Below are 22,926 nucleotides of genomic sequence, written 5' to 3'. Positions count from 1 at the left end.
TGTATGATATTTAATACAGAACTTCATATAAAATATGTGTTTATTGCACATACTTTATTGAGTCACTTGTAATCTATCAGAAATAAAATAAACAATATATGTAGTGTTCAATTCAAATATAAGAACTGTATTATGTTTTAAGGTATTTGTTTAAGGCTCACGAGAACTTAATACGCATTTCATATTATATATGAATGTACATTCTCAAATTTCTAGTATAATCTTATTTTTCTTAATAATGTTTTCACTTACTTATCATGTGTGCTTGGAGAACCACATGTTTAAAATGGCACACCAGTGGATAAGTTACAGAAGCTGGTTCTCTTCTACTTTTTGGGGTCAAGTGTCCAGCTTAGGACATCAGTCATCAGACTTGGTGAAAATCTCCTTTTCTTGCGAGTCATCTGGATGGCACTAATTTTGTTTGTGCTTCTTCCTTTTTTTTGCTTTGAGGTAGGATCTCCCTATGTAGCACAGATGGCCCTAGAATTTGTGACCTCCCTGCCTTCATCTCCCAACTGCTGGGATTACAGTTATACACCATTATGCCTGGCCATAATTATCATTATAATAAAGAAGTGACTTAAATTCATTTCTAAATCAAATTACACTTGAATCATTTGCACTATGTTTAAGTGTAGCAACTCATTTTTATGGCTTTAAAAAAAGATATAGGAGATGATCAGAAAGTTGTTATCTTATTTGACAGTAACACATAAAATGAGTATAAACATTCATGAACCAGTAGGAAGAAGAACCCTCAAGGAGTCTTACCAAATTCCCCACAGACAGCACACTGCTGAACTGCTCCGTCATGGGGTAGTGCTCCATGGCCATGAAGAGCGTATTTAACACAATGCAGATGGTGATAGCCAGGTCAACAAATGGGTCCATCACTACCAGATTGACAAGGTGTTTTACCTTTAGCCATGGCTTACAACAGTCCCAAATCAGGCACATGTTAGCAAATTTATACCAGCAGGGTGGGCATTTCTGTCTGGATTCTTCAAGTTCTGGGGAGGAAAAAGGAAATACATTCATGAAAACTCTTTACTTTCTATTCACCACTGTTTGGTTTAAGTTGAAAGCAATTCTTTAAAAATAATCTAGATGTATTTTCAGAAGAGAAGATAATCTGATGAAAGAGGAAAAATTATGTGTTTGCAGTCACAGTAAGCCTCGGCACAGAAAGGCTAATAAATTTCCCAGGGATTCTCAGATAAACATAGTTTCTAAGACTCTATTTTCAATACTGATTTTTTTTCTTTTTTTAAAAAGAATTGTCTACAAGGTTACAAGAAACAAAATGGCAGATCTTTCATTACACACACGTCCATCTATATTCCAGGTAGAACAAAGGGTAGTTACCAATGATTCCCCAGAGGACACCCTAACAACCTCAGTGAGTCACAGGGAACCTCAGTCTCTCAGATATCATTGGAGGGAGTCTAATGAGGGACATTTAATGGAATTGCTCCTCTGAGTTAAAAAAGAAAAAAAAACCTCTCATGCTAATAATAAGTTTTAGTTATATGGACTTGCATATTAAGTTCAACGTGTTTCTTGTACTCTCTATACATCAATAACCAGAAAGTACCAAAAAAAGGAAATAATTGATTGAATAAATTGGGGTCCTCACTGTTAGCATGCTAACACATTACAAAAATGAGATTCAGGTACTGTTAATAAAATACAAGATTTAATACAAAAAACATTCATAGAACTCTTACATTTTTCTATTTATTTTTACTTTTAAGGTACTGGAATCTGTAACTGTTGTATCAAACACATGGCATAAAATTGCACGTTAAAATGTTATGGAAACATTGCTTTTATGAAGGATTTAAGCTAAATGGCATTGTAGTATCAAACTTCTCTGACTATTGTCTACAAGTCTTTTTGATCATTTCTTCTAAAATTAAGCAACTCAGAGACCTTCTAAATGTCACGTGCTTAGTAAATATTATCATCGTCTCTATCTTCCTTTTGTAGAATGCTCACTTAGTGAAGTCTTCGGTGGGAAAGGATACCAAATCTGTTGGTTTCTGCCAATGCCATTTTAGAAGATTACCTGCTTTGCCAAACACGTGACCATCCCTTCTTACCATTAACAGAAGGCAACGTCCCTCTTTGTTCATTCCATGATGTGTGGTTTCTGACCAGCCACATTAGTACTAATTTTTTTTGCAGCAACTGGGGTTATTTTTTCACCACTGATATAGTTTATAACAGAGTAAAATTCATGAGGGAGGAAGCAGCATAGAAAATGGAGAAGTATGTTGCCAGATTTCTGTTCTCCTAATAAACATTTGCTACTTATTTCTGCTATAAAGTTAATCATTTTATTAAGTCAATTTATTCTTAACTGCTTTAGTGGAATTCTATTAAAGTTAGACACTTTAAGTTTCTCTTTGGATACTGAAGTTCTTAAGTGGACATTTTATTTCCATCTCTTAAGATTTGTAAGTTGGTCAAAAATAAAGAATATTTTTTAAGTCAGTGAAAAAAATCCCATATATAAAATTATTATTAATTTTTATTTATTTACTTTATAGATGCATCATTTCTTGATATGTGCTTTCAGGACTCCCAAACACATTTATGGTCTCCCAGGAAACTAAGAAAGATCATATAATTTGCAACAAATGACAGAAGAGAAGCTGCAGAGTTTCTGCATATGCGCTATCAGAGAAGTTCCATTTTAATTTATACAAGCTGTGATTTAGAGGAAAAAGAAAAGCAAAAAGCATAGCACAGGAAAAAACCAAAAAGAAGTCAGAGAACATTCACAGGGAAAAGTCAGCAGGTGCTGATGGTCTTGACACTAGGAGAAGCCGGAGCAAAGTTGTCTTAAGTCTAAAATAAAATCATTCAATTATTAATTCCCCATGGGACTATCTCCCACTTTGGAACAAACGAAGCACCCAAGACAGCTACAGCCACGTCTCCATTATTCCTGTGGGGGTTTCCCACCTTAAGAGGCAGCAGCTGCTAAGTTGTTATCTGCTATTGATTCGTCTTGATTCCTTCAGTAATTTTAGCTTATGCCCCAACATACACAGCATCCAAAGTACATCATGGAAACATTTCTATGCAATTTCACATTTCATAACAACTCTTGCTCATCATTAGGCATGACTGTTCATAACTCTGGATAATGGAGAGTTGGCTGCAGTTGAAATGAAGGAACGCAAAAGCTGCCAGCCGCGTTAACAAGCCTCGTTCATGAAAGGAAAGATGAACCAAATTTTAGAAGAAACGACATTTAAATAAACAGGTAATAACAACCAAGAAACTGCCTCACCATTAATGGGAATAGAACAGGACTGTATCAAAGGAAATTTACTGTCCAAGTTGTATGCGGAAGACTGACTGCCGCCAACTAACTTTGGCCAATGTGTTCAAGCTGTCCAGATGTAACCGAATAAAGAAATATCAGCCTTTCATTTTTTTTTTATCACAAATGAGAAAAATAAAAGAATGAAGTTTAACCAACTATCTCACGAAAATGAACTTCATTCACAGAAAGCTCTGAAGACATTAAGAACAAAATATTGTAGTCTGTCGCTTCCTAAGTTCTTCTAACTTCTGGAACAGCCCCTTCATTCTAGCCAACTCCGGGAGGCATGTTTTTGTGTAGAAAGTTGTGTGCGTGTTTATTCTGAGCTCTGGATGTCAGTTCATGGGCAGATTGAATTTGTAATGGTTTGATTGCTTTTTCCTTCAGTTACTCCTTATATTAGTCCGAACTTAAACGCTACTAGAAGTGCAAAGTGTGACTGTTGGTTTAAGACTTACCCTGGCTCCTTCTCTACTTCCTGCTTTGGGGAGCAGCCATGCTGCTGGCATCGGAAGCAGAACCACTGGCCCCTTCCTCTCAGTGGTTTTGCTATGGCAAGGAGCAGAAGACCAGAGATTCTTCAAAAGATTTACCTGGAGGGATAGGGAGGAGCAAGCTACTGGCAACTGGGGGGAAGAAGGAGTGTGAGCTAGGCAGGCAAGGTTGGGAAAGAATGGACTCGAGTTTAATATTCCATTGAAGGCAATAAAAAGATCAGGACTCTGGGAAAACTGGGTCTTGCAACAACATCGTGTCTATGATGACAGAGTCTTCTATTATGGTAATTTTTTTCTGGTTATGATTTTCAGGATTTTCAATACTGAGATGATAAGGTTTATAACATTATGACTAAAAAAAAAAATTCTTTCTAAGAATCTACCCAGTCTCTGAAGAAACTAAAATTGGGAAGGGAGATATACTGGGAGGAGGGCCAGGGGAGGGAAGGAGGAAGTGGAGATATGATTAAGATACAGTGTATATAGCTACTAAAATTTGAGAGGAGTTTTAAAGAATAAAGTCATGAACACACTCATTTTCTCTCACCCTTAGGTGCCCTCTGAGCGTTCTCTTTTGACTTAACATTTTCAAACACACGTTTACAGATGTGGGAACAGGAATCAGGGAGACTTGTAAAAGATGGCGTGATAGAATGGATTTAGCACGAAAGCAGGAAGGGAAAAAAGGAAGATATGAACAGCCGGGCTGGGGATTGCAGATGAACACAGTGTAGATGAATATATTTTCCATGTATTGAAGTTGACAGTTGTTGATTTCACTTATAATATAAAAGGAAAAAAAAACACCGCATGAATTTACGTAGGTAGCACGATAGAACAGTTAATAACTATGGCATCTTTTGACAGTCTTCAGCATGCAAAGGACGGGGGTGCTTTACACGTGTTGCCTTATTTAATCCTTAAAACAACTTTATGCCTAAACATTACAGTCCACATTTTGGCTGAAAAGTGAAATGCAAGTCGTAAATGAGTACATTTAACCTGTGGCAGAGCCTGAACGTGATCCAGTTAAGCTCTTCCCCAAACTTTCATTTTGGTAGTATGAAAGCCAGACTTCTCAGTAGTTTGTTAATGACTCAGATATAATCTTTGAACAAAGTCAAAGCTGATCTAATATTTCATCAGAGATATATAGATGGAGAGCGGGGGGGGGGGGCGGGGAGAGAAGAACAAAAGTAGAACTGTCAGGTTTTAAATATAGTTTCAAAGAGGCACGACACCTTCACTCACACTTTTTATTTATAATTCTGGTTGAGCCAATAAATTGTATAGCTTGTTACATTTTATAACTTGTGAACTGTGTTAGCACCATAATGATGAGCATAAATCATTACACTGTTACTAATGTTATCATCAAGCTTCAAGAGTTTAGAGTTTAAGTTCTGACAGTCGTATTCCAAAGGTACCTTACATTTGTAGCTCTCCTAGTGGTATGTTTAAAAGTCCACACACAACAGTAGATTCCATGTGCTGTGCACTGAGTTGACCTTACCCTTTAAAAGAACTAGTGATGTGCTACTGGCTCGGGAAGTATTGTCTTGAAACTTAGGCAAAGGGTTTCACATCATTACCAATTCACTACCCATGAGTGATGGTGTGGAACTTTTGACATACCTTCCATTGTGTTGGTCAAAATGCTGGCCATACTCATTGCTCTTTGCCTTGATGTAGGGTCTTCCAACAAGTCCATGGAAACATGGTAAGAACTGGACCTCCTCTTTCTTATCTCTGTTTCTGTAGTTGTGCCCTGAAATACCAAAATTCCAGACAACAAAACAATCACTACTTTTGGGTAACAAACCTGAAAGTATTCAGGTTGTAGACACTACCTAACCAAGGTTTCCCAGGCTTCCACAGGTGTAGACAGTGTCTTGCTTTCTCATTGCTGTGGGAAAATACCAAACAAAAGCTGTATTGGCTCACAGAAGGTTCAAGTGGCTATACCCCCACCACCCCACACCAGGGAAGACACAGTGGCAGAAGGGAAGGCATGGTGACAGTAGGAGGGGGCTGGGTGGCAGGCCCCCTAAAAGACTAAAGAGCTAAAAGAGTAAAAACCAATCAGCTACAAGAGTTTTTGCCATTGCTTAAAGCAGCATGGGTTCTGCTTAGTAATTTGGATCTCACTGTGATGTGAGCAAGGGACATGACTGCTGGGTTTACTCCTCTGCATAATCATGCATTTTCAAAGTGCTTTCGACCCAGCTGATGTTACCATGAGCGGTGATAAAGACAGATGCAGTCACCTCAAATTAATTTCAAGATAAAGGAGAAGTTGAATCAAGGAGAAAAGAGAGAATCCCTCAATGAAAGTAAGACCATTAAAGTAAAGGTGGGCTCACAAAATGGAAATGTTTTATTTCCTTTAAAGAAAATGTGGAGGTCATATAAACGCCATTTCACTTCTTCGGCTTCTGGCAAAACCACATTCAAAATTCCAGACCTACGTAAGTTTTAATGATAGATTCTAAAATCCTCAGTGATATGATTCAGATAGTTCTTCTGAAGTTAATTGTCTCAATGGAATGTATGTACAATAAACAGGAACTCGTGAGCTTTGGGACAGGCCATTTGCCTGCTGCTATTTGTTTCCTGGTTGCATGTTTGTGTCCCTTCAACTCTCTCCGTAGGATGGAATCTTGCTTCAAAACATTGACTTCATGGCTGAAAGAATGCAGGGGTGGGAATTTGCAGCTTATCAGGTTACAATAAGTTTGGCTTCAAAGTAGGCCCAATCGACCTTCATTTGTGTATTCTACCTTTTCTGATAGGATAAATCTATGTTGACTCCTGAACAATGTCAGGGCGATTCCGATAAATGGATTTGTACTTATATTAATGCAATGAAATTGGGAATTATACCCCAGTGGTATCAAGATCTGTGATAAGCCTACGTCTGTGTTCAGGAACCATGTGGAAAGTTTCATAAGAAAAAGATTTCCAGGGTCCCTCTTCATAGCTTCGGTTAGAGTAGTTCTGGGTGCAGCGAGAAGATATGAAATTTCTGTTTCTGAGACTCATTCTGAGAGAGTTTGAAACACAGTTTGAGAAACCTGGTTTTTCTTTATCTACCCATAAAAGTGGTAATAGTTCCGTGTTCCACGAGAGTGTCAGGACTGGGTTGGTACCAGCTTGCTGCTGCCTGTTGGCCTTCCTTTCTCAGTGTCTCCACTTCATTCCTCGTCGGATCCTACTTGAGGAACATTCAAATGCATTCGGTTTATTTTTTTGTTTGTTTTAGGTCTCTGATATTTTAACTAAACTGTGTTTTAACTTTTGAGAATTTAGAAATGAAAAGAAACACTGGTTAAGCTGGGTGGTGGCACGGATTTAAATGAAACTGTTTTCATTCTTCCCATTTAAAAAATTCAACGGGATGTCATAGTTCACTATGAATGGAATGTAGTAAGGCCTCTAGCCTGCACATCTGGAATCGAATCTTAGCTGTACCATGCACAGGCCTCAGAGATAAATTAGTAAATATTATAATGGGTAGTTGTGATGGTTCAATGTATTAGCTCTGCAGTGTTCTGAGCAATGTGTTGCACATAGCTGGCTAAAATTATTTTTCTAAGGAGATATGACATTTCCTTACTAGACTTCTTGTCTGCTTCACAACAAAGTTCTGCCGGCTTTGAGGCCTGCTATTTGCCCAGGCTACCTGGAAACTTCTCTGGGAGCTAAGGGGGAGAAGAGACCGTGGGAAATGAGTGGTGAGCAACAGTGATGGCAGTATTCCAAGGCAAGATGCTTTTCTAAAAGGTGACTGAGAGCTAACTGAACCATTGTAATGGGGTCCTAAGGGGCTTGTCCCCTTAAAACATGAAGTTACATAAAAGTAATTATACAAAGGAGATTTTAACCCAGCTCAGGACACTGTGATATGTTCAGACAACATGGTTGGAGTATTTTGTAAAGGTCAAATGATGCTTTATTTAATGCCAATATGAAGAGTGTCTTATTTTATAAAGGTAATATTAAGTTGGGATCATAGCCTCCAGCCCCTAGGCCTGAGAGCTGTATTGGTCTGGACTCCAAATCCCAGCATGCCAGGTCCTGACCTCTCCCTTGGGGGGAGGTCAGGGCCACTCCCATAGGGTATTTAAGTGAACACCCCAAAGAGGAGTCCCTTTTCCTTCCTCCTGGTGGTCACGTTCATGGCCTCCTGGTTCCTCCTCGGGGCCACCCGAGAGCACAGGAATCCCATTAAACATGAATATTTTTTAATTTGGCTTGTTTTGATTTGGCTTGATTGTGATTTTGTGTCGACAGAGAGCTTTCATTAGGAAAAATTCCTAACAGGAACCATCAATGATGAATTCTGATATACATTATTAATCTGAAAGTCTTTTCCATATGTTTGATTTCAGGCACCTTTGCATATAACAAGAATTTATGGCAGTGATACAAAGGTTGAAATCCTCTAGAAAAAAATTAAGAGCTGTAGAGTAGCTGGGTCATCTGAGTTGGAGCTGGGGGGAAGAACACACTGCGGAGAATGGAGAGAATTGTGACTAAGGGATTTAGATACAATTAGTGACAGCATAACAGTCAGTGGAAGTGTGGAGGTGTTTTTAAAGGAGCAGGATGGGAAAACCTTTGAAATGCATATTTATGTAAACATGCACATGAATTTCTTAATAGTTAATCATATTGCCAGGCTGGTGGTGGTGCATGCATTTAATCCCAGCACTTGTGAGGCAGAGGCAGGCAGATCTCTGGGTTCGAGACCAGCCTGGTCTACAAAGAGAGTTTCAGGATAGCCAGGACTATCAAACCCTGTCTCAACAAACCAAATAATAATAATCATACTAATTACATATTTGCACAGCAAAAAAAATGTGATTTTTTTTTTTAAATTTCAAGTTGTAGTAATGATAAAGGACAATTGTTTCTAAGGACTCCTTGTATGATCTTAATTTGTCGAGATGTGTAGAAGGTTTTGACGAGATAAATTCATAGCTTGGTAATACCAAAAAGACTCTTGGCCTGGGAATAATCGACGCAGGGAAATTACATTGAACCCACAGTCCTGACTGCACTAGGGCCTCCTTCTGTGCCCTCAACTGTTGAGAGGCCTCACCTCTGGCAGTAGCTGCCCCACAGGAGACGTTAGAGCAGAGGGGCCTCCGACCAGAGAGACCACACCATTGCAATCCACGGCACTGTGCATCTTTCCGTTCATGGGCAGAGTGGGTATTCCGCGGGAGGCCCGGCTAGCCTGGCTGACATTGCTGGGCCGCCTTTCTCCGTGTCTGTGCGGCACAAACAGAGAGTCTCTTCTGCTGTCGTTGTCCTCAAACGTGCTGTGTTCATCGTCGGCGAAGTCATTTTCGGACCCCACATCCTTCACTCGGCCTTTGAAGCTGAAAAGGCTCGCTCTACTGTTGCGTCGCGGAGAGAAAAGGGAGCCTCGGACGCTCAGCAGAGACTAGGGCCAATCAAAAGAAACACAACAGATGAAGGGAATTAAGAACCTGCACCCAGAAGAAAGCAGCTTGATCTGTTAGTTCACAGCTGCGGGCTATCTCAGGATAAGTCACCAGGCAGGAGCTGAAGGTTCCCTTCACTGCGCTAGGTGCCCACCCCTTCCATTTTATTTTGCCTCTTCTTCCTCTCCACTCATTTTCTTTGCCTCCATCTAGTTAGAAGCGCTCCCACAACATCGTCTGGTCTTAGGACTGGTGCCTGGGACAGCAGTACTTGCTAGACCATTCTCTTAGAACTGAATTTCGCTTAACTATTGAATGAAAAATAATTAAACACAAACCTACATTTAGGCCGTTTGAAGCCTAAAATAGGCGCAGTAAGAGCTCACAAGTGACCACACCCTGAGGCCGATTTTCCCTAGAGGAGAATCAAAGCCAGCTTGCTGGTAGACCTGCATAATTATAGTACAGGAGCAGTTTCTCTCCCTCCCTTTGCATTTTTAATAATGGCCTTCATGAATAAATTAGACAAATCAAGCTGAAATAACTGTATGATTCATTTCCTGATTTCCACTCTTCTGTCTCAAGGAATCTGAAAAACACTGATATTAGAAAGAAAAAAAAAAACGGGTTTCAACTAAGCATCTGATCACAGTCACTTAGCATTTTCTAGTTGATAGCCTATCTCTACATCAAGTTCTTCTCTTGGCTATCATAGCACAACAGGAATGAATTGCCTCCTCTATGCCAGTCTCTGTGTATAACCTCTAAGACTCATGCCTTTACCCGACCAATAGCCATTTCTCTGTTGTTGATGGTACCTTGTACCTTAGGAAAAGCTCCTCAGTTCTCGAATCATTTAATTTAGGAGGTACTAATCTAATCCCTGGCATGGGAAGAAAGGCAACATCTCAGGTACTGTCAGGAGTGGGTGTCACGAGCTGCTGCAGGCCATGGCACAATTATAGCAACTGATAATTCAGATGCCAACCCACCAGAGGAAGTATTCCCTGATGGGGTACCCTGTCAGCAAGGCTGTGGACCACTCTGAAAACTTTCAACTGTAAATTCATTGGTGCAATAGCAGCTATGACATCTCCCCATTACCATGCATTTTCATGTGATATGTATATGTAATCTCATGATTACATCTCAGTCTTATGGCACTCAAGCATATGAGTTTAGGAGGACCATTTTTATTCAAACCACCACACTCCACTTCTTTGTGCTCACAGGATTATAGTTATATCAAAATGTATAATGCATTTAGTCCAGCTTCGAAATTCGCTATAGTGGGGGCTGGAGAGATGGCTCCAAGGTTAAGAGCACTGGCTGCTCTTCCAGAGGTCCTGAGTTCAATTCCCAGCAACCACATGGTGGCTCACAACCATCTCTACTGAGATCTGGCACCCTCCTCTGGCGTGCGGGCATACATCGAGGCAGAATGTTATATACACAATAAATAAATAAATCTTAAAAAAAAAAGAAATTCGCTATAGTGTATCACAGTCTCAAGACTGCTTAATATCCACAGTCCAAAATCTCTTCTGAGACCAAAGGCAACTGTAACCTCCTGTAAAGTCAAACCACTACACTTGCCTAAAACTCCTCACAGACCTTATTCAAATAATCTAAGACAGGTGGTGGTGGAGCACACCTTAAATCCCTGTGCCCGGGAGGCAGAGGGATCTCTATGAGTTCAAGGCCAGTTTGTCCTACGGAGCGAATTCCAGGACAGGTTCCAAAGCTACACAGAAAACCCCATTTTGAAAGACAAAAAAAACTAATAGTTCTGTTCTTTCCTTAAACTATTCTGGGTTGTATGTCTATAATTATTAATAAAAATAAATTCCATAACTTAATATAATGAGCTTGATCTTTTTTCCTTTTGGAAGAATTTAAAGTCAAATAAAATTTTGTACCTATGAAGTTCTTATATTCCTTGATCACTAAGTATTATTCTAATTTTCTTTCTCACTAATCACCTTTTCTTCAAAGATATTTGTAATATCTATACCACATTCTGTAAGTGTTAAATACTATTTTGTGTTATGTGTTCATTGATTGTTCACATAAGAATAACATTTAAGAAGACACCTTTGTCCCTCTGAAGAAGTTATTTCTTACTGTCACTATCCCTACCCCTTACCCAACTGTCTCAGTTACTTTTCTACTATTGTGATAAAACATCATGACCAAGGCAACTTATAGAAGAAAAAATTTATTTGGAACTATGGTTCCAAACAGTTAGAGTTCCTGATGGCAGAACAGAGACAACAACTGGAAGCAGCAATACTAGAAACTGAGAGCTCACATCTCCAACCCTAAAGAGGAGCAGAAAGCATACAGGAGATGGAGGAAGGCTTTGGACACCTTAAATTCCACCCCTACTTTTCTACAAAGACCATACTTTGTAGCCCTTCCTATATTGCTCCATCAAATGGGGACCAAGTAGTCAAACATGGGAGCCTTGGGAACTGTTCCTATTCAAGTCACCACATCAATACGACCTATTCTAATGAATAAACTATTATTTTTCATTATCTTAAAAAGAAAGGTATAAGGAAAATTAAAAGGAAATATAATAAAAATTAATGTATATGTAACACTTTTAGTAGAGTTTGTCTATTAACTTGGAGTACATAATAGATGGATAGAGAGAAATATTTTCAATAAAAGTTCACACAGTATTTCTCATGATTAAAAGGCAAACTAATCCATTCAAGTCCAGAGTTTATATATGATGCTAGCTATGTTACAAAAGACCAAACCGTGTCTTTCTCCATATATCAGCTCAGGTTGCTTCTTTGTGTGTGGTAAGATGCCCACTGTAGCTCTTAGAGCCAGCAATCTCAACAACCCCAATTGTAAAAGTATCTCTCTTTCCCAAAATTTGGAAAAATGTAGGTTCTTAATGGGCCAAACAGAATCCCATGTCTCTCTTTGAACCACTGCTTACACTACAGACATGCTTACAATGATTTCATAAACTTAGGGTAATAAAATATTATGATGTAAATTAAAGATGGCCGAGAAAACAAATCCTCACCATCAGTGAATTTCCAAAAAATATAACTCCTGACATCACAAATATAGACAGCAACCATGACACAAAGAGGTGACCTGATTCTTATAAAAGTTTTAAAGGAAACATCTAGATTCCCTTGAGACTTGATAGAGATTGCACTCTTGACTTTCTCCTCTTCTTCCCTCCCCCACACTTACAAGTCAGAGATGTCTAAGAAATATTTCACATTTCCACCTACTCTGTTCTGAAAATTATAATCTTGCAAGAAAAGTTTATATTATGTATTTTTTCAGTATGAAAGCAGAAGTGGTTACCATCATAATCTATTATGTCATTATAAAACACACTTTTTTTAATAGTTTGTGGTCCTTGACCTCTGAAAATATCTCACAAAACCCAAGAGGCTCCTGCCACTGTACCCAGGTAAAATCTCTTTACTTGGGTTCACATGTTCAATATTACTTTTTTCAAAGTGGGGTTAGTGTTAATATCTGGGTATTTTCTCTTTCTATCTCCCTCTTTATTTGCCCCCTTTCTCTACCTCTCCCCTCCTATCTTGTTCCCTCTTTGTCAAAACATCGTCCAAGAATGGAATCTTGGGGCTGGAGAGATGGCTCAGTGGTTAAGAGCATTGCCTGCTCTTCCAAAGGTCCTGAGTTCAATTCCCAGCAAACACATGGTAGCTCACAACCATCTGTAAAGAGGTCTGGCGCCCTCTTCTGGCCTTCAGGCATACAGACAGAATATTGTATACATAATAAATAAATAAATATAAAAAAAAAGAATGGAATCTTATGAGGAATTGTTGAGTGCTCATGAGAAAACTCCAAGAAACCAAGACAAGAGTCTTGTGACCTCAGTTTCTTCAAAAACATGCACTTGTTCTAGGATTGTGCTTTTGTGCCCTTCCCAGGTATAGCAGATACACGTCAGTTTACTTCAGATTATTCACTACAGTTGGCTATTGTTTGTTTATTTGCCTCTTTGGAAAAGCAAGCTTTTGCCAAATGTGGCTAGGTCCCCCATGTGCAGCTTTCCCTTGTGATTGTACATTTTACTCAAGTGACTCCTCTTAACCCTCAGAGTATAAATTGTCTGATGCTCTAAATAAAGTTGACTATAGCATGAGACTTTGTTCTGCCTCATTTGTTGGCTCCATTCTCCCAGGTCCCACTATCTTGAGAGTGGAAAACACCTCTCCATCTTCTCTGCAACTTGTCAACTAATCAGGCAAATATTCTAAAAGCAGCTAACTGCATTTATACAGATTGCTTAAGAAACAAATATGAAAATGAAGGCATGCCATTTATGGCAGTGATCTCTTAAAATGTCCAAGCAACTGGGAAACAGGCACAAGGGGAAATGTACAGACACTCCAAGGGAAATGCTGTCTCTGTGAGAAACTACAGAAAGAGCAGGGACAGCAGCAGTGATCCCAAGCATAACTGACAGATTAGAATTAAACTGCTCCCCTCTTCCTCTCTGGTGGGTAGCTGCATTGGTAACCTTCCAGTTTTCCCTCGGGACCACCTGAGAGTGCAGGTATCTAATTAAACCTGGATATCTTTTTAATCTGGTCTGATTTGGCTTGATTGGGATTATTTGGCATAGGTGGAGAGGCTCGGTTAGGAAATATTCCTAACCCTTAGTAAATGGACAAATAAACTGAACAGCTAGTTCTCAAAATAAGAAGCACAAGTAGCCAATAGATATATGAAAAAAAATGTTCAGTATTATTAGCTATTGGAAATATGAAGTCAAAATTACACTGAGATCCAATCTCATATCAGTTAAAATTTTTCATCAATTTTTGTATAATTAATAGAAGCTAATAAAATAAATTTCAAAATGAGTAAATGACATGTACCTAAAATAGTTGTTCAACAAAGCTGTTGTTCAAAACTGCTGTTGGTGACTGTGCCACATTGGATTGCCATATCTCAGGGATCAGCATCAACAAAAACACCTCTTACCAGTGTAGGGATGTGGGGATTTAGAAATATTAGTAAAGAATGTGAAGACATGTGTGAAAGTAATAAAATAGAAACCATAGAACAGTACCAGAGGGTATTCCAGTGAATACTGAATTCATCCGTGTTTAATTTTCCATATGCTTTTATACCCCATTACAAAACAGGGAAAAAGGCAACAAAAGACTTAACATGATGCAAAGGACAACTCGAACAGTTAATTGCTTCAATACTTTGAGACATCAAACCATTAGCATCCTGTTGTTTAGGCAGTAAATTCATCCTAGACCACTATCCTGAAGTTAGCCACTTCCCAGGTGACCTCACAGTTACAAAAGAAGGAGCAGAAGTACGTTTGCATATCCTGACCATCTGTCAGGATGGAATGGATCTACTTGTATGAGCTATCTTAATGTCAAAAGAACCAAGTAATCACATCCTGAGTTGGGACATGCAGTTATGCTTGTCAAGCATTTTGAGTAACCGCCAAATTCTCTGACCATCAGACAAGGTGGAAATAGACTCACATTTTTGGGCCTCCACACACAGCCTCCCCTCTTCCTGTCTGAACATTTGCCATAATAATTAAATTAGTAGCTACCTAGGTTTGTAACAAGGTGCTTAAGAATTTATATTGCAGGTACCAATACAAACAATGTTGTCATTGTTATAAGTACTACATGAATACTGTAGCTACACTCATAGTGAAATTATCCTCTAAGGAACCGTGTATTCTGGGAATTCTCTTGGTAATTTTTAAAAACCAAGGAACATAAATAGTGAAATTTCAACAGCTTCATCTGGTACATAAGCCAGAGGCATGCAGAAAACATTTTTTTTTGCAATATGCAAATCAGTGCATTCTCTGAATTCAAGTCGTACTTGACACACAACACACAGAAAATCAAGTACAATCAAACGTCACTGCTGGTTAGTGGCATGCATCTTAGCGCCTGCCAGTTTAGAAAAGACTTTGCTTCAGCCCTCTTTGAAACAATGAATAATTCACTCTTCACGAGAGCTTTCACATGGACGGGAACACTGCACAGATGGCATAGAAGCGTCCCTGGTCCACTTCTGGGCACCAGCCACTCAGAAAACCTACAGCTCCCTGGGTCCAGGCACAGTAGCTAAGAAGGGATGGGGACCATCTGTGATCTTTCCCCATGTGGAACACTGCCCAGGGAGTCTCAAGTCTTAAACAAAACCTCAAACCTTTCCAAGCTCAGAAGAAAAATGCCTTCCTGTACTTCCAAAAAAGTTAATCAAACTCACAGGATCTCTGAGATGGCTCATTACCGTGATCAAAGCACGACAAAGTTCACAGAGAAGGCAGCTTCAGCCCTACCAAACACTGGCATAGACTTTAAGGAAATCCTATTATGCTGTTATGAAAATACAATCTATTTCCTTATTCTTTCTTTCTTTCTTTCTTTCTTTCTTTCTTTCTTTCCCTGTTCCTGTCTCTCCTTTCTTCCTTTCTTCCTCCCTCTCTTCCTTCCTTCTTTCCTTCCTTTCTTCCTTCTTTCTTCCTTCCTTTCTTCCTTCCCTCCCTTCTTCCCTTCCTTCATTCCTTTTTTTAAATTTGTTTGTTTCTGTGCCTGATGTGGGATTTGTCCTGTATGTTACAAATATGCTTTATTACTATTGGTTATTAAAAAAGCTCTTTCAGTCAATGGCTTAGTAGAGTAAAGCCAGGCAGGAAATCCAAACAGAGACATAGAGAGAAAGTAGGCAGAGTCAGAGAGATGCCAGATAGCTGCCAAAGGACACACTGAAACCGTAGGAACTTTACGTGTGGGCCACATCCTCGTGATGATACACTGATCAATAGAAATGGGTTAATTTAAGATGTATCAGTTAGTTAATAAGAAGCCTGAGCTAGTAGGTCAAACAGTGTTGTAATTAATAGGGTTTCTGTGTCACTATTTGGGTCTGGGCAGCCCAGAAAGGAACAATTAGTCTCCTTCTAGATGTACCTGGTGTGGAGAGGAAAACCTCTTCTCATAGGTCAGCCTGCTTCCTTCTAGTGAAAACCGGAAGCCTTTCTTCCGTATGCTGTCCTCAGAGGCAGATTTCCGCACCGCATCTTCCTTCTCTTCCTCCCCAGCCTGCTCCTTCTGTTTCTTTTTCTTTCTTCTGTTTTTCAGCTCCTTTTCACTCTTGGAACTCAACTTGGAGGCTACTGAAGAACTCTCTGAGAACACACCTATCCCACCCGCTCCACTGAAGTCCCTGGATTCTGCAGATGCAGCTGCGGCCGCAGCCTAGAAGGGCACAAAGTGAGTATAGGTTATGCACAGCCTACAACGTTATGCATTTACTGCTTCATTTATCTAGAACACCACAAATGTGATCCTGAAATCCAGTTCTGTAATTCTGTTCCACACTTTAGAAAACAACATTTTCATAAACCAGAGGATAAAAATCAATATGGAAGTAGACACATACGAACAAATAAAAAATCTTTTAATTCTGATCTTATATGGCATATTAATTATCTACCAACCTGAACACAACAAATACAAACACATTTCCCATGAGATCTAAACAAGGTTTAAAGAGGAATGTAAGAATTACATTTTCCTATTTACCCATCAAAGGTATTTACTCTTCATCACACTCAACAATGACTTCCAAACTGAGTTGTGGAATTAAACTCATTCAAGTATTTATTGGAGCCGGGCGATGGTGGCGCACGCCTTTAATCCCAGCAATTGGGAGGCAGAAGCAGGCGGATCTCTGTGAGTTCGAGGCCAGCCTGGTCAACAAGAGCTAGTTCCAGGACAGGAACCAAAAAACTACGGAGAAACCCTGTCTCGAAAAATCCAAAAAAAAAAAAAATATTTATTGGTTAAACCTTTAACCTTTTACTTTATTTATTTAGTTAGGATATGTGCAAGCATGTCACAGATTATATAATAGAGAATCCCAGGTTGTCGGAATGGATTTGTAAATGATAACCGAGTGGCTTTAAAAAATAGTATAGTGGCTACTATCTCAGTCTACTATTTTTGGCTTTTATTATGCCCTGAATGATAGTGACATAAGGGACCTAAATCCAATGGACAATAAAAGACAAAATCAGGCAGTTGGATTAGTGAACGCCATTAAGTCAAGCAAGCATGTTTAGAAAAATACTCACCTTGCCATGCATGCTCACTGAGTCTACGTTGAGTTTTCAGAACAAGAAACTGAGAATGTTAGTGTGACCATGATTTCGTATTGAATAGGGTTTTGTGTTTCTAGAATTTGTGAAATCATTGCACCGTGACTTGAATTTCCTGACGTCCCTCACTTCTAGTGGTACTGTGTTGAAGAAGTCACTCTGAGTTCCTGTTTGCTGGTGTAGTAAGGAAACACTCCCATTGCCAGCACATTGCTCTGCTACTTTATAAGAGTCAGTGAGTGAGAGTACTGTTAGTCAGTGTCCTCAAGATGTCACAAGGAGGAAAGTGTCAACAAAGCAATCATAACTGTCTGTATTTTTGATGCCCTTAGTGCTTGCCATAACCACCAAATCAAGCAATATTCTGCTTACAACCAAACAGGTCCCTAACACCATGCACACCTTTGTTTTTCCAATGTCAACAGAAACCTGCAGATCAGAGAATGGAGATAAACACAACGGTCTTTATGCTCGCCAACTCTACCTGCGCCTCCTCCTGCTGCTTCTTCAGCTGCTCCAACATCTGCTGAAACTCTGCCTCTTTCTGCTCAGCCTCCTCCAAGGTGGCCTGATTCTGCTCCTCGTAGGCCATGGCCACCACAGCCAGGATCAAGTTTATCAGGTAGAATGAGCCCAGGAAAATGACCAGCACAAAAAATATCATGTATGTTTTCCCAGCAGCTCGCAGGGTCTGTAAAAATGGAAGGAACGTGTTCATAAATTTCACACTGGCAGTTCCAAGCTCCCTCTCTAAGCAATAAACGACTCCTCAGCAGTTTCCTTGGCCACTGCATCCCTTGCTTCCCAGAAGAGTCATTGCATCTGCTCTCACCAGTTGATAAAGGTTTTCCCAGAAGTCTTGAGTCATGAGACGAAATAATGACAAGAAGGCCCAGCTAAATGTGTCAAAGCTCGTGTAGCCGTAGTTGGGGTTTCTCCCAGCCTTCACACAGATGTACCCTTCAGGACACTGGCTGTAATTATATTAGACAGGAAAGAGAAACTCAGCATCTGTGAATTATTTGGTCTGTTTTTTCATTTTACCTGATGTGAATTATTTGTACAAGCTCCAGCGAAAGTCTGTATCTTTGGCCTTACCTAGCACTTACTCTGCACTCGGTGGGCTTTCCTAAGTAGTAACGTATTTTACCAAGTCTGATTTGTGGATTTCTCTAGTATATTCACCACACATCTATATGAGAAAATCCTATGTTCAACAACTTATTTTGGGATGATAGACAGGATCAGTGATTTTCCAATGAAGATGTTTTGAGATATAAGTGGTATGTGTGTGTTTGTGTGTCTATGTGTGTCTGTATGTGTGCACTAGAGAAGAGTAGACACCATTGTATTGGCATCCTGAGAGGAGAGAATGTCACTGTGCAGTGGAGATCTCTTTCATCCCTTCCTGATTAACCAAAGCTGCCTTTAGTATTGGGACTGCCATTTCTGGGCTGAGCATACTTGGGCTAATTTCCCTATATTGTTAGCTTTCAGAGACCTCACAGATCATCACGGACTAATAAAAGAACCTGCCTCAAAACAATTAAATATTCAATAAGACACTATATGGCAAGCCTTTGGTACCATGCAGTTGGGGAGTTAAAATGTTTGTCTTACCTATCACAGATCTAACTGTGGATAAAATCTGCACAGTTTTGATCATAGGAACTAAATGTAAAGCATGTTGTCAATGAGAACTTTGGTAAATGTATCACTTGCAAATGTCTACAAGAGTATCAAAGAAAACACATGGGATTTTTGCCTGTGTTTTGTAATATCAGTCCAAGAAGGGAAAGCTACCTATTTATCTGAACTTTTCCGGGCTTTTTTTCCCCATGTATAATGTTTTTTAATTACAAATATTTCTACGATGTTAAGCATAACTAAAAACTCTGTATTGCAGCTATAATTCACTAATACATTTAATCTATAGAATTATTACAATACACATTTATACTTGGGAAAAACACAAGGCAAGCAGAAATGGCAAAATTGGCTAAAGTCAGAGTTTGAACCCATGCTGACACTCAAGTCTATTGTATGTACTTTGCTTTGCTGAAATATAGTAGTCAGACAGTTACCGTGTGTCTCAGACAGTGATGTGATCTTCAAGAATTTCATGTTTTAAGCCATGGAGATCAGATTAGCTTAAATAAATGATCACACACTGGTATGTGATTATGAATTCTAATGCTTTTGCTCTGAGTATCTATTTTCCATTGTGCTAATTTGGAAGATTAGTTGTGACCTGGTATGGAAAAGTAATTGCTACTTCTGAGTGTGTAAAGGAGGTAAGAATCCACACTTACCCTGGCTATGAAGTAGAATTGATGTAGGGCTTTGAATGAGGAGTGAGTAGGGGTCAGGTGTGTGGGAGGTGGCAGATTATTGAGGTCAACTGAGCGTCAATAAGAAGAGTAACTTACCCTGCGTCGGAGCTGTTCCCACAAAGCAGAGCATCATTCTGCCCTTCCAGAAAATAAAAGTGACCTATTTAAAGAGCAAAGGATAGACTCACTAAAAGGCCTTTAAATATTTAATCATTATGTTCAGGCAAGGAAGTTTATAAATGTGTTTAGGTGTAATAAAAAAAATAGATAAAATAATCGACAGCCATGGGTTAAATTTCTTTTTCATAGGAACTGAATATCAAACAACTATATGATTAAATACTGCTTGGAAAAATTACTTTAGAAAGAATTTTTTCCAGAAGTAATAATAATAATAATAGCACTTTCTGTTCATCATTTATTACCAAAACAAACTCAAACTGTTTAGGGACACTTCAAGAGAAAGCTTTAGCATTGAGGCGGATTGCTTGGCACAGGATGAGAGCGCAGGAATGCCTCTTTCTTCTTAGTGGTGAATGCAAAAGGAATTTTACTCCGAGTACTTTTTGCCCAGACTCGATATAGATGCAGACATTCTCCCGCCAATTGTCATTTAGCTTCTTGTGAGAAGTGGGCTTAGTTCCCTCCTTATCATGCCTGGTTCAGCTTTTTTTTTTTTTCTTGATTTCTCTCTTTGAAATGAGCAAAATAAACTCTTAGCTTGGAAAATGTAAGCTGTCTAAATATATGCAATTTATTTTTAAGGTACAACATATATAATTTAAGAAGTTGCAAAAATGTTTTCAGGAACTACACGCATGGAATTGCAAAAATGTTTTCAGGAACTACACGCACGCACAATCACACACACACACACACACACACACTCACACACCTTAAAATTTACTGTGTTGATACTTAAGAATACTTAAAGTCTTGTATTCAAGGAATACATGAATAGATTGTGTAGGAAAAACTAGGTCATAATTTTACAAAATATTTTTAGATCTTTACATAAAACCATAAAAAGTCCAAATTGTTATGCACTTAATGGCAAGGCTAACACACTACCAAAGTATTTGGCTGTTGTACGGGTAAAATATTTAAATGCTCATTTTTATCTTTTATTAAGAAGCATTTTATGAACGTGAAAATAGGAAAAAAATGTGCAAATGATATGGTGATTGGGTTGCCTAAAAAAATTACCGAGGACCCCCAAACAAGCAGTAAGATTAGAAAATACGCTGGAAAGTAGACTTGCTGTGATAAAAGACAATCGCTAATGAAGAATCCTTATGGCTTCCTTCAAAATGCTACCACCTGATAAAATAATGTGTACAAACATCAGCAGGCATCCCACATGGAAGGAAATACATCACGTGCCACCGATGCTAGAAAACACACTTTTAAATTCTCCACATTATTAATTAAGGAATGAAGAAAAAGAACAGTCAAGTACTGATTTTTGTTTTCCTCTCCCGAAAGGTTTTTAAATATGGTAAGAATCTATATTCATCGCAGTTCAGGGGGTTGAGCCTGCCAGTGGGATAATCTATGAAGTGGTGTGGCCTCTGAGGAGAGCAATTGGACACTGTGTCTCCGCATTCTTAGCTACAATCAACCCCTCCCACTGAAGCACTATAAATAGAAATCCATCTGTAGCAGTACAGACGCAGAGAAAAGATTTATGGGCAAAATTCTTCACCATCTATTATATTATTAGTAAGTAGAAAACCTCATACTCGGGCTGTTAAAATCTCTCACTTTTTTTTCCCAATGAATCTTTTCAAGTAAAACCTTCATAAGAATGTAAACTCTATAAATGTGGTATCAAGTGAGTTATGATAAAATCTCATATTCTTATAAAAAACCATGATGACCATGAAGGATATCACAGAGTAAAAAAACTCCCTGGAATACAGGTGACCAAGAGTGATTGTAATTTGGCTAATCTAGCAGTTCATGGGGAAGTAGTTTAGGTTATCAAGTGACAGAGACATCAGCTTCAATAAGAGAAAACCATAACTTACAATGTAACATTAACCTATTCTAACATCCTTGCCTCAAAAAAAAATCAAATGATAACGATACACAACTTTAATATCAAGACTCATGCCAAGGAATAAATATTAAATTATCAGTAACTGTGTGATTAAATCATGGCTGCTTACCTTTCTGATCAGTACACAATTTTGGATTTCACCTTGGTAAATGTTTTCTCTATCCAGATAGAGTATATGGACTGAATCAACCAAAAAGATATAAGTCCATTCATTACATGTATCCCAGGCTAGTGTTGGCTTCATTATGTGCCTAAGGATAACCTTGAACTTCTGACCTTTCATCTACCTTTTTAATGCTGGTATTGCAGATGCATGCCACTATGTCCAGCTCATGCTGTTCTAGGGATTAAACTGCATAGTAGGCAAGCACTTTATTATTTTTCTAAGCTTGTTTTTCAGCCTCTCTCCTGGTCGTCTTCATGAGACACTGCAGTATAAGGCACTGAATGAGTCGAACTAATGTCACATTAAGATGTTTGTAATTAAGTCTTTGAAGACCCCCAAAATTCTACCAAGGAACTTCTACCACTCATAAACACTTTCAGTTATGTAGCAGGATGCAAGATTAACTAAAAAAATATCAGTAGCTCTTCTTTACACAGATGATAAATGTTCTGAGAATGAAATCAGAGAAACATCACCCTTCATAATAGCCATAAATAGCATAAAATATCTCAGAGTAACTCTAACCAAACAAGTGGAAGACTTTTATGACAAGAACTTTAAATCTTTGAAGAAAGAAATTGAGGAAGACACCAGAAAGTGGAAAGATCTCCCATGCTCTTGGGTAGGTAGAATTCACATAGTAAAAATGGCCATTTTACCAAAATCTACAGATTCAATGCAATGTTCATCAAAATCCCAGCAAAATTCTTCACAGACCTCAAAAGAACAGTACTCCATATGGAAAAGCAAAAAACCCAGGACAGCCAAAACAATTCTATACAATAAGAGATCTTCTGGAGGCATCACAATCCCTGACTTCAAACTCTACTACAGAGCTACAGTATTGAAAACAGTCTGGTATTGGCATAAAAACAGACAGGAGGACCAATGGAACAGAATCAAAGTCCTGG

General features: G+C 38.8%; 1 protein-coding gene across 3 annotated transcripts in view; it reads right to left on the bottom strand.

Moving 5' to 3' along the window:
- LOC121433273 (sodium channel protein type 2 subunit alpha-like) overlaps nucleotides 1–22,926 on the bottom strand; it is a 116,001-nt gene that overhangs the window by 43,235 nt on the left and 49,840 nt on the right. For all 3 annotated transcript variants that reach the window (XM_041631637.1, XM_041631639.1, XM_041631638.1), the window contains exons 8-14: nucleotides 19,884–19,947; nucleotides 18,287–18,428; nucleotides 17,939–18,145; nucleotides 16,265–16,552; nucleotides 8,942–9,289; nucleotides 5,473–5,605; nucleotides 775–1,013 (exon numbers count right to left, since the gene is read on the bottom strand). In XM_041631637.1, the coding sequence (XP_041487571.1) occupies nucleotides 775–1,013; nucleotides 5,473–5,605; nucleotides 8,942–9,289; nucleotides 16,265–16,552; nucleotides 17,939–18,145; nucleotides 18,287–18,428; nucleotides 19,884–19,947 (1,421 nt within the window). The remainder of the gene's footprint in view (nucleotides 1–774; nucleotides 1,014–5,472; nucleotides 5,606–8,941; nucleotides 9,290–16,264; nucleotides 16,553–17,938; nucleotides 18,146–18,286; nucleotides 18,429–19,883; nucleotides 19,948–22,926) is intronic.

Source organism: Microtus oregoni, unplaced genomic scaffold (assembly GCF_018167655.1).
Source record: "Microtus oregoni isolate MIOR12 unplaced genomic scaffold, Mior012 000037F_ref0000500, whole genome shotgun sequence".
NCBI lineage: Eukaryota > Metazoa > Chordata > Mammalia > Rodentia > Cricetidae > Microtus > Microtus oregoni.
Note: the sequence above shows the minus strand (reverse complement) of the source record. Positions and strands in the feature narration are given on the sequence as shown.